The 12032-nt window shown below is 42.5% G+C and overlaps 1 protein-coding gene and 1 long non-coding RNA gene across 11 annotated transcripts in view; one reads left to right on the top strand and one right to left on the bottom strand.

Annotated features, from left to right (window-relative positions):
• Nucleotides 1-12032, top strand: part of BLM (BLM RecQ like helicase) — a 108482-nt gene that overhangs the window by 88186 nt on the left and 8264 nt on the right. For 9 of the 10 annotated variants that reach the window (XM_077940346.1, XM_028852012.2, XM_077940345.1 and 6 more), the window contains 3 exons: nucleotides 820-967; nucleotides 8346-8545; nucleotides 8985-9177. In XM_077940346.1, the coding sequence (XP_077796472.1) occupies nucleotides 820-967; nucleotides 8346-8545; nucleotides 8985-9177 (541 nt within the window). The remainder of the gene's footprint in view (nucleotides 1-819; nucleotides 968-8345; nucleotides 8546-8984; nucleotides 9178-12032) is intronic. The other variant, XM_077940342.1, reaches the window with a different exon arrangement.
• LOC144330116 (uncharacterized) lies at nucleotides 1522-7801 on the bottom strand. The gene is made up of 3 exons (XR_013395994.1): nucleotides 6748-7801; nucleotides 2976-4128; nucleotides 1522-2352 (listed from the first exon to the last, which is right to left on the bottom strand). It is a non-coding gene; the product is annotated as an uncharacterized LOC144330116 (long non-coding RNA).

Below are 12032 nucleotides of genomic sequence, written 5' to 3' on the forward strand. Positions count from 1 at the left end.
CAAGGCCGGGCGCGGTGGCTCAAGCCTGTAATCCCAGCACTTTGGGAGGCCGAGATGGGCGGATCACGAGGTCAGGAGATCGAGACCATCCTGGCTAACACGGTGAAACCCCGTCTCTACTAAGAAATACAAAAAATAGCCGGGCAAGGTGGCAGTGCCTGTAGTCCCAGCTACTCGGGAGGCTGAGGCCGGAGAATGGCGTGAACCCGGGAGGCGGAGCTTGCAGTGAGCTGAGATCCGGCCACTGCACTCCAGCCTGGGCGACAGCGCAAGACTCCGTCTCAAAAAAAAAAAAAAAAAAAAAAGTGGGCAAAGTTTGGGGATAGCTGAAGGAAATGAGAAAGGAAACTCACAGAAGATGATGAAGGAGCATTGACTGTGGCACCAAAGACCCCAGAGGGGTTAGAATTCGTGGATATACATGGCTGGACAGTATTTTTCATCCCACAGGTTGCCACCCAGTATGTAACAGAGCACTATTCTAGGAGGTGTGAAGGATTTAAATTGTGTGTGTGTGTCTGTATGTTATATATGTTGGTTGGTCCATGCCACTCAGCCTATCATTAGCCAAACATCTACCCACAGAGTGCTATCAGGTAGTTGAAAGACAAGCTGTATCTCTGTGAAACAGTAACAACATAGAGTGGTAATTGTTCTAGAACTTAGATAAGAATGAACATTTGAAATTTCCGTAGTTTTTAGTCTTGGTATTGCTCTGGAAATGGGTTAAGATGAATCTACCATAGTTAATATTAAACCCTAGTAATCTAGGCGTTGCTACCTTAATTATAGCAGAAAGTATTCTCTTTTTATTCACAGGATTATAAAACAAGAGATGTGACTGATGATGTGAAAAGTATTATAAGATTTGTTCAAGAACATAGTTCATCACAAGGAATGAGAAATGTAAAACATGTAGGTCCTTCTGGAAGATTTACTATGAATATGCTGGTTGACATTTTCTTGGGTAAGTCATCTGTTTTGAATGTTTGAGTTACGTCAATTGAAATTGAGCATCTAAAGAATTTATTACAAGTAAATAGAAAAAAATCACTTTTGTCTATTTTCTTATAAAACTGGAGTTTCTGAATAAAACTTTTGAGTAACAAAAGGAAGTCAATTTTATTATACTATTTTATATAATGTATATGTCACTAAGTTGAGATGGTTTCGCATACAAAAAAAAGAAAATAATAAAGCTTATGCAAGTTCATCTGAGTGAGTGGAATGTAACTATTAAAATGTTAGTAAGGAAATAAAATGAGGATTAGACCCATAATAGCATAGAGAATAGGAGAGAAACTATTACCAGATTAGAGCCTTTAAAAATCTCTTAGGGGCTGAGCATATTAGCTCACACCTGTAATCCCAGCACTTTGGGAGGCCGAGGCGGGTGGATCACCTGAGGTCAGGAGTTCGAGATCAGCCTGGCCAACATGGTGAAACCCTGTCTCTACTAAAAAATACAAAAAATTAGCCAGGCGTGGTGGCAGGCGCCTGTAATCCCAGCTACTCGGGAGGCTGAGGCAGGAGAATCACTTGAACCCAGGAAGTGAAGGTTGCAGTGAGCTGAGATCGCACCATTGTACTCCAGCCTGGGCAACAAGAGTGAAACTCTGTCTCAAAAATAAATAAACAAACAAACACAAAAATTAGTGGGGTATGGTGGTGTGCGCCTGTAATCCAGCTACCAGGGAGGCTGAAGCAGGAGAATCACTTGAACCCGGGAGGCAGAGGTTGCAGTGAGCCGAGATCACACCATTGCACTCCAGCGTTGGCAACAAGAGCAAAACTCTGTCTCAAAAAAAAAAAAAAAGACTTAGGAAATGGATGGAAGCATGGTGACAAATAGAACAAAATGTAATAAAGCCACAACCCAAAATGAATATAGGGAAGATTTATAACAGAAAAGGGACCATCAGCCAGGCAAAACTCCAACACTAAGCATCAGTCTTGAAGTCTAGAGGTACAAGAGGATAGGAGTGAAACCCAGGGAGCCAAAATTAGGAAGCAGGGCTAGACATGGTGGCTCACACCTGTAATCCCAGCACTTTGGGAAACCAACATAGGAGGATTGCCTAAGCCCAGGAGTTCGAGACTAGCCTGGGCAACATGGCAAAATACCGTCTCTACAAAAAAAATTACAAGAATTAGCCAGGCATGGTGGCACATGCCTGTAGTCTCAGCTACTCAGGAGGCTGAGGCAGGTAGGTCGCTTGAACCCAGGAGGAGGAAGTTGCAGTGAGCCGAGATCACACCACTGCACTCCAGCTTGGGCGACAGAGCAAGACTCCGTCTCAAAAAAAAAAAGAAAAATAGAAAATGTGCCCACAAAAGAACTGCATAGAATGCCTGGAATTGACTCAAAAGCAACAGTAAATGAAGTGATTGCCTAAAGAGTAGAAGGGCAGCTGAATTAGGGGTCAGAGCCCCTAAGTGGCATTTGGGAACTGCCTGGCCTACCTAAAGTCTGGTCCGACCTACTTACCCTAAAGCAAACCTGACAATTAAATATCCCCATTCAGGGAAGAAATTTGGGAGGAAGTAAATCTAGATAGAAAATAACAGAAGAAACCCACCTAAGAAGTTTCACCTAGTCCCTGAAATTTACTTAGAAATGAACAGTAAAGGCCAAGCACAGTGGCTCATGCCTGTAATCCCAGCACTTTGGGAGGCCAAGGCGGGCGCATCATGAGGTCAAGAGATTGAGACCATCCTTGCTAACATGGTGAAACGCTGTCTCTACCAAAAATACAAAACTTAGCTGGGCGTAGTGGCGCACACCTGTAGTCCCAGCTACTCGGGAGACTGAGGCAAGAGAATTGCTTGAACCTAGGAGATGGAGGTTGCAGTGAGCCGAGGTAGCACCACTACACTCCAGTCTGGTGACAGAGTGAGACTCCATCTCAAAAAAAAGAAAGAAACCCGGGAGGCGGAGCTTGCAGTGAGCTGAGATCGCACCACTGCACTCCAGCCTGGGCAACAGAGTGAGACTCCGTCTCAAAAAAAAAAAGAAAGAAAGAAATGGACAGTAAAGAGGAAGACCAAATAAATAGAACATTTGACCCTGGGTAATAGAGATCATTGAATATAGTAGTTTGGGAGAGAGGGGAGAGAAGACTCCTTAGTATCATCTTAAAGATTTTTTAAAATAAAGAGATAATTGAATAATGGAAAAGAAACAAAAATGTGAAATAGCTGTCAATTTTAAATGATTGACAAAGTAAATTTAGTGGAGAGGTTGGAAAATAAAGTCAAGAAAATTTAGGAACTGATCAAAATGATGTATGGAAAATAGAGAAAGCATAGAAAGGATTAATCCTCAGCAGATGTAAAATCTGACAAAAATTTTGGAAATAGAAAATAAAGGGAATTATCAAACCAATGATATAGGAAAACTTCCTAGAGTGGAAGAGATAAAAGTTTTGGATTAAAATGTTCACTGAATGCCAAATAGGATGCCTGTTAAAAAAAAAAAAAAAAAAAAAAAAAATTAAGACATATGGCCATGTGATTTGAGAATACTAAGAGTTAAAGACATGTCAAAGAGGAAAACCTTTTCCTCAACCCTTCTTAGATTCAGTGATGGGGCCTGCAAATTAAACCAACAAAAGACAGATTAGCAAGGGAAAAGTCAGATTTAGTCATGTGTGGATAGGAGTTCACAGAAAAATGTGGTTCAAAGGGGCAGTTAGAATGTGGGGCTTATATACTATCTTAATAGAGGAAGGGGAGGAGGAGGGGGGCACTTACGGAAAAACAAATGACTGTTAGGAAAGACAGATGGACTGTTAGCAGACCAGATGGGAGAGACAAGGTTTTTATGACAATGTCTGTTTAAGTGTGGTGTGAAGTCTTATCTCTGTTTAAAAGGGTCAGCCTTCCCTGGTTTTTCCAAGGGAGGGAATTTATGACAACTGAGTTCTTTTGGGAGGCCCTGCCCTGCTTTTTGGCAGATAAGAGATTTCAGGCCGGGCGCGGTGGCTCAAGCCTGTAATCCCAGCACTCTGGGAGGCCGAGGCGGGCGGATCACGAGGTCAGGAGATCGAGACCATCCTGGCTAACACGGTGAAACCCCGTCTCTACTAAAAAAAATTCAAAAAACTAGCCGGGCGAGGTGGCGGGCGCCTGTAGTCCCAGCTATTCGGGAGGCTGAGGCAGGAGAATGGCGTAAACCCGGGAGGCGGAGCTTGCAGTGAGCTGAGATCCGGCCACTGCACTCCAGCCCGGGCGACAGAGCGAGACTCCGTCTCAAAAAAAAAAAAAAAAAAGAGATTTCAGATGCCTTCTGCTCAAAATAATTTTTATGCCACAGTGGCATATTCTGGACCCCTTCAGAGACAATCCTGAAAGCTCTGGAAAGAAAACAGGAACCCAAACCAGACTGACATCAGCTTAATATCAGCAATCCTGGAGACCAGCAGGCAAAGAAAGTAAGCGCACATCATGATTTGATAAGCAGTGGAACCCACCCATGGGTCCAGTGAAGAAAACCCATTGTCACAGTCAGGCAGTAGGGCCAGTAAGCAATCCATGCAGACTAACAAAAGTCAGGAGGAGGCTGCGCGTGGTGGCTCACGCCTGTAATCCCAGCACTTTGGGAGGCTGAGGCAGGCGAATCATGAGGTCAGGAGTTCGAGACCAGCCTGACCAACAAGGAAAACTCCGTCTCTACTAAAAATACAAAATAAGTTGGGTGTGGTGGCACGTGCTAGAAATCCCAGCTAGTCGCGAGGCTGAGGCAGGAGAATTGCTTGAACCCAGAAGGTGGAGGTTGCAGTAAGCCAAGATTGCGCCATTGTACTCCAGCCTGGGCAACAAGAGTGAAACTCCATCTCAACAACAAAAAAAAAGTCAGGAGGAGCAGGACCCACCCAACATAGAGAGAGAGTAAGAAAGGAATGGTTTTGGCCGGGCGCGGTGGCTCAAGCCTGTAATCCCAGCACTTTGGGAGGCCGAGACGGGCGGATCACGAGGTCAGGAGATCGAGACCATCCTGGCTAAACCGGTGAAACCCCGTCTCTACTAAAAAATACAAAAAACTAGCCGGGCAAGGTGGCGGGCACCTGTAGTCCCAGCTACTCGGGAGGCTGAGGCAGGAGAATGGTGTAAACCCGCGAGGCAGAGCTTGCAGTGAGCTGAGATCCGGCCACTGCACTCCAGCCTGGGCGACAGAGCGAGACTCCGTCTCAAAAAAAAAAGAAAGGAATGGTTTTATTGGTAACAGTGAAGAATGCAAACGTTACTTCTCAACAACAACAAAAAACAAACAAACAAACAATAAAAAAACGAGAGAGGCCCTTAGAAACTCCAGGGAAAAGATTATACAAGAGAGCAAGATCAAATATAAAACAAAGGAAGTTGTGGCCAGGTACAGTGGCTCATGCCTGTAATCCCAGTACTTTGGGAGGCCAAGGTGGGTGTTTCACTTGAGGTCAGGATTTCCAGACCAGCCTGGCCAACATGGCAAAAACCTCATCTCTACAAAAAAATACAAAAATTAGCCACCACTGATGGTGTGCGCCCTGTAATCCCAGCTACGCAGGAGGCCGAGGCAGGAGAATCGCTTGAATCTGGGAGGCGGAGGTTGCAGTGAGCTGAGATCGCACCACTGCACTCCAGCCTGGGTGACAGAGCAAGACTCCATTTCAAAAAAAAAAATTGTAACATGACTTTGAAGAATTAGTAAAATGTACAAATAAAATCCATTTGACATGGATGTGATAAACACTCTCCTTTTGGTTCCATAAGAGTCATGACATTGTTCCCATTAGGGAAGGAAATTTGTCATCATGTAAACAACGATTGAAATCAACATATAGACCTAAATGTGGTTACAGGACAGAACAGATGTAAATGTTAATATTGATGATGTAAAAGTAAAAGTACAATCACTAAAAATAAAAGAAGGCATATACAGGGAAGGCTTGGGTACTAATAACATCTCACATTGTGGGGCGGGATAGTGGTCAGAAGTTCTGTCTAAAGTTAGAAACATAATTAGTACATGACCCAATAGTATCATATAACTAGCAAAATTCAGAGAAGAATGAAACAAAGTGGGGGTGGTATGAATGAGATAAATCCACATCTTTCATAGTAAAGGGGCAAGGGCAATAGATAAATATCAGGCTATTGGACAGAAGGCAAGATTTCAGGTCCTTCTGTGTGTAGGTAACCACCTGAAGAGCTGAAAACAAAAACTGTTTAAAAAGTGATTCCCTTGGGGAAGGGAAGGATAAGTCAGGGGAATGTTGCTTTTAATTATAAACCTTTCTAGGCCGGGCGCGGTGGCTCAAGCCTGTAATCCCAGCACTTTGGGAGGCCGAGACGGGCAGATCACGAGGTCAGGAGATCGAGACCATCCTGGCTAACACGGTGAAACCCCGTCTCTACTAAAAAATACAAAAAACTAGCCGGGCAAGGTGGCGGGCGCCTGTAGTCCCAGTTACTCGGGAGGCTGAGGCAGGAGAATGGCGTAAACCCGGGAGGTGGAGTTTGCAGTGAGCTGAGATCTGGCCACTGCACTCCAGCCTGGGCGACAGAGCGAGACTCTGTTTCAAAAAAAAAAAAAAAAAAAAAAAACACCTTTCTGGCTGGGTACAGTGGCCCATGTCTGTAATTCCAGCACTTTGGGAGGCCAAGACAGGTGTGTTGCTTGAGCCCAGGAGTTCAAGATCAGCCTGAGCAACCTGGTGAAACCCTGTCTCTATCAAAAATACAAAAATTAGTCAAGCATGGTGGCACGCACCTGTAGTGCCAGCTACTCCAGAGGCTGAGGTGGGAGGATTACCTGCGCCCATGAGATTGAGGTGGCAGCGAGCTGTGATCCCGCCACTGCACCCCAGCCTGGGCAACAGAGCAAGACCCTGACTCAAAAAAAAAAAAAAATTGCATTTCAGCCAGCTTTCTTAGTTGTCCTTAGCAGTAAGGTTGGTCCACGCCACTCAGCCTATCATTAGCAGAACAGTAGTCCTGTTTCTGTAATGTGACCTTTCAGGGACATACATTACTTAAAGAAAAAGTTGAATAATTCAAGATATATGGCCAGAAGCCATTTGAAATTGACAATAATATAATTATTTGGAACTCTTTAAAAACAGAGCTAAAGCTTTACATAATAACCATTAATTGTGATTATTATAAATGTCACAAGGTCTCTTAAGTAGATCGTTACAATAAAATTGTGTTTATAATGAAGACATTAACAGTTACAGCAGCTTGTGAATGAAACAAAGGATCCAGCCAACTGTGGCTCTCGGCTGGTAAGAGAAAGAGGGAAATGTGTGTTCATATTCCTGTCTTCATCTCTCCCCTTGAGGACCTTATAGGGTGTTGTGCTTTTCTTTGAGAATTTGAATAGGCTTCATTAGTGAGGGTGACAAAAAGAATAGACTTAAATACTTGGATTATCAACTAGTAGCAGTTTTGATAACAGGGCCAGGGATAGTATTTATAAAACTGTCAAAAATTTTTTGTAGCCAGGTGCGGTGGCTCATGCCTGTAATCCCAATAGTTTGAGAAACCAGGGTGGGAGGATTGCTTGAGGCCAGGAGTTACAGACCAGCCTGAACAACATAGTGAGACCCTCGTCTCTACAAAAAAAATTAAATATTATAAAAGGACATAAAGAGTGTCACTGGATTGTTTGCAACTCAATGGATAAATACTTGAGGGAATGGATGGCCCATTCTCCATGATGTGCTTTTTTCACGCTGTATGCCTGTATCAAAATATCTCATGTACTACACAAATATATACACCTACTATGTACCTACAAAAATTAAAAAATTAATAAATACTAGATGCAGTTAAATATTTAAAATTTTTAAATAAGTGGGTGTGATGCGCTGCACCTGTTATCTCAGCTAGTCAGGAGGCTGAGGCAGGAGGATCACTTGAGCCCAGGAGTTTGAGACTGCAGTGAACCATGATTGCACCACTGCACGCCAGCCTCCACAATAGAGTGAGAACCTCTCTCTAAAAAAAAAAAAAAAAATTGTAACTAGATAAGTAATGGACAGTTACCCTAATACATAGCACAGTGATAGAAAGCTATTACGGTTTATGTAAACTCTTTCTTTGATTTATTTGTTCCAATATAATTTTGCTGCTGTTTTTTGTCCATGTGTATTGTAAAAAGATAAGGAAAAGTACATACAACCATAGAAATTTTAGCGTTCTACTCAAATATTCTCATTTTACAGAAATGAGTGTCTGTGCCAGGGGTTTGTGATCTATTCCATCTGTCCAAACCTGTCCATAAATGACTTTTTAGCCTCTTCTGTTTGAGGGTGATGATATACCTACATTTACTCATCTTACTTCCTGAACCTTCTTATCAGGGAGTAAGAGTGCAAAAATCCAGTCAGGTATATTTGGAAAAGGATCTGCTTATTCACGACACAATGCCGAAAGACTTTTTAAAAAGCTGATACTTGACAAGATTTTGGATGAAGACTTATATATCAATGCCAATGACCAGGCAATCGCTTATGTGATGCTCGGAAATAAAGCCCAAACTGTACTAAATGGCAATTTAAAGGTATGGTATTTTTCATGTTTATTTTATTATCTCACAATGAGTTGAACCAAAATATATTACTGTGAAGTATAGTGTCTTTGTCCAAGCTTATAGATACTGAATTTATATGTACTGTTCTATATGAACATATTCTGTTCTTCTTAAATTGGAAAGAGATCTTAAAATTCAACCCAAGTAATGTAAAAAGTAATTTAATGGGTTATCAGGTCACTAAATTTTTATATATTCATTAAAGAAACATTTATCAAGAGGCTATTCTATGCTTGACACTAGAGATACAAAGATGGAGAATGCACAGCCCCTGTTCCCAGGGGGCTCACTCTCGGTGTGACAGAATAGAATTACCCCCAAAAAATGCAATTATGCATTAAATAAAGCCCCTGTATGGGTACAAGTGCACATATACCCACTCCTATCATTTGTTTCTCTCTCATAAAAGGTAGACTTTATGGAAACAGAAAATTCCAGCAGTGTGAAAAAACAAAAAGCGTTAGTAGCAAAAGTATCTCAGAGGGAAGAGATGGTTAAAAAATGTCTTGGAGAACTTACAGAAGTCTGCAAATCTCTGGGGAAAGTTTTTGGTGTCCATTACTTCAATATTTTTAACACCGTCACTCTCAAGAAGCTTGCAGGTGAGTACGCATGTATCCTTTGTTACGTGGCACAGATTAATAGGCCGAAAGTTAATCTTGCTAGGAAACTCCTTAAGTGATAAATATATCTCAGTGGTTTGTTTCTTTTTGGGGTTGTTTGTTTTGAGACAGGGTCTAGCTGTGTCACCCGGGCTGGAGTGCTGTGGTGTGATCATGGCTCACTGCAGCCTCAGCCTCCTGGGCTCAAGTGATCCTCCCACCTCAACTTCCCAAGTAGCTGGGACTACAGGTACATACCAGCATGCACAGTTAATTTTTGTATTTTTTCGTAGAGACAGAGTTTCACCATGTTGCCCAGTCTGGTCTCAAACTCTTGGCTTCAAGCGATCCTCCCGCCTCAGCCTGCCAGAGTGCTGGGATTACAGATAGGCATGAGCCACTGAGCCTGGCCTCAGTTGTTTTTATTTAATCTCTGGATTAAAATCTCAGAGAAACAATTGAAACTTACTCTTTTTCTGTTTGCTTTTGAGATGGTGTTTCACTCTTGTTGCCCAGGCTGGAGTGCAGTGACGCGATCTCAACTCATCACAACCTCTGCCTCCCGGGTTCAAGCGATTCTCCTGCCTCAGCCTCCCAAGTAGCTGGGATTACAGGCATGCGCCACCATGCCCAGCTAATTTTGTATTTTTAGTGGAGACGGGGTTTCTCCATGTTGGTCAGGCTGGATTTGAACTCCCAACCTCAGGTGATCCACCTACCTCAGCCTCCCAAAGTGCTGGGATTACAGGCGTGAGCCACCACGCCCGGCTGAAACTTATTCTTTTTTTTTTTTTTTTAAGGATATCTAAGACTGTTGAATATTAATCTCATTCTTAAGATAAAATATGTTCTTTAACATATATACAGTACTTTGTTATATATGGTATAATAGTACCCTATATATGTTATATATGGTATAATTGTAATTATAGCTCTGTGCCTGTATGAAAAACACATATAATCAAAGTAAATTGTGGGCCATGCCTGTAATCCCAGCTACTCGGGAGGTTGAGGCAGGAGAATAGCTTGAACCCAGGAGGCGGAGGTTGCAGATATTCGTACATAACACAGCTGAACACTATCAGGCAGGCAAATAATCAGCACAAAAAATGAAGTGATGTCTGGTTTCGGAAATTACAATGATCCGGCCAGACGTGGTGGCTCACGCCTGTAATCCCAGCACTTTGGGAGGCCGAGGCAGGTGGATCACGAGGTCAGGAGTTCAAGACCAGCCTGCCCAACATGGCAAAACCCGTCTCTACTAAAAATACAAAAAAATCATCCGGGCGTAGTGGCAGGTGCCTGTAATCCCAGCTACTTGGGAGGCTGACGCAGGAGAATCACTTGAACCCGAGAGGCAGGATCTCACCATGTTGGCCAGGCTAGTCTCAGACTCCTGACCTCAGGTAATCCACCCACCTCAGCCTCCCAAAGTGCGGTGAGCCAAGATCGCGCCACTGCACTCCAGCCTGGGTGACAGCAAGACTCCATCTCAAAAAAAAAAAAAGTCTGCAGTGAAGAGATTGTGTTTTATGCTTCTTTGAATCTGGATCTAGCACACTGCTATGTCTTTAGTTAATAAATACTTACTGGTCTGAGTTATTTCCATGGGCAGATAGCCCAACCCAGAATTTCAGTAGTAGAGTTCCTGGAAAACAACGTCTTCATATAGTTGACCAACTGGGCTATATTACCTTCCATGTTCTTCCTCATAAAATCTCATAATCATCACCTTCTGTCTTCTTCATTCCCTCTTCTACCATAATCAATCATTACAATATTTCACTGACTCTAAGATGCCAGCTATATTAAGATACTGTTACTTTATGGACTGTTAAGGAAGAAAAAAATCTGCTAATTAAACTATGACACAGTGCTTTTATTGAAAGAACTGTTTTTTTTACTGATTTAGACATTGATTTTTATTATCCACAGCTCTGTGCCTATATGAAAAATACATATAATCAAATTACTGTAGGTACCTATAAAAGTTCACATTCAAAGCCTGACTCTTCTGAGTCACTTTTTAACTGAGTTGTCCATGTCTTTGTTTTTCCCTGTGTCATCACTAACATTCTCATTAGCCATAAGGCATTTCCAGAGTGTTCCACTATTTTCCCCCAGATTTAATTGAAACCTCTGTTATCAGTTCTATTTTGAAGGTGGTGGTTTCTTGATGATACCAGAAGGTGTCAACAGAAGGTTGTACATCTCTCAGTAACAAAGATGTAATGCTGCCTCATCTACTTTAGGTGTCTTCTTTCTTAGGTCATGTAAAGCACTTGGTTGTACTTGCAAGAAACTATGGAATTGTGGGCATGTGTCCTCAGAGACAAATAGTGCTTGGGTTTTTTTTGTTTTGCTTTGTTTTTTTTTTTTTTTGGAGATAAGATCTTATTCTGTCACCCATGCTGGGTGCAGTGGTTGAACACGGCTCACTGCAGCCTAGACCTCCTGGGCTCAAGTGATCCTCCTTACCCCAGCTTTCTGAGTAGCTGGAACTACAGGCATGTACCACCATGCTTGGCTAGCTTTTTCATTTTTTTGAAAAGACACGGCCTCACTGTTACCCAGGCTGGTCTCATACTCTTGGGCTGAAGCAATCCGCCCTGTCTCAGCCTCCCAAAGTATTGGGATTACAGGCATGAGCTACCGTGCTCAGCCAGATAGTGCTTTTCTTAATGCCAAATGTGTTCCTTGCTACTCTGTTTCAGAACTTTTCTGCATTCACAATCACTTTTTTAATGCTAATCACAGTAGAGTCTTTTTGAAGACATGTCATGGCAGTTAGACTCAATACGTGAGGTACAAACAGTGCAGTGACTTTGTTGACATGCTGACAGTACTAATAGCTG

Source organism: Macaca mulatta, chromosome 7 (genome assembly GCF_049350105.2).
Source record: "Macaca mulatta isolate MMU2019108-1 chromosome 7, T2T-MMU8v2.0, whole genome shotgun sequence".
Taxonomy (NCBI): domain Eukaryota; kingdom Metazoa; phylum Chordata; class Mammalia; order Primates; family Cercopithecidae; genus Macaca; species Macaca mulatta.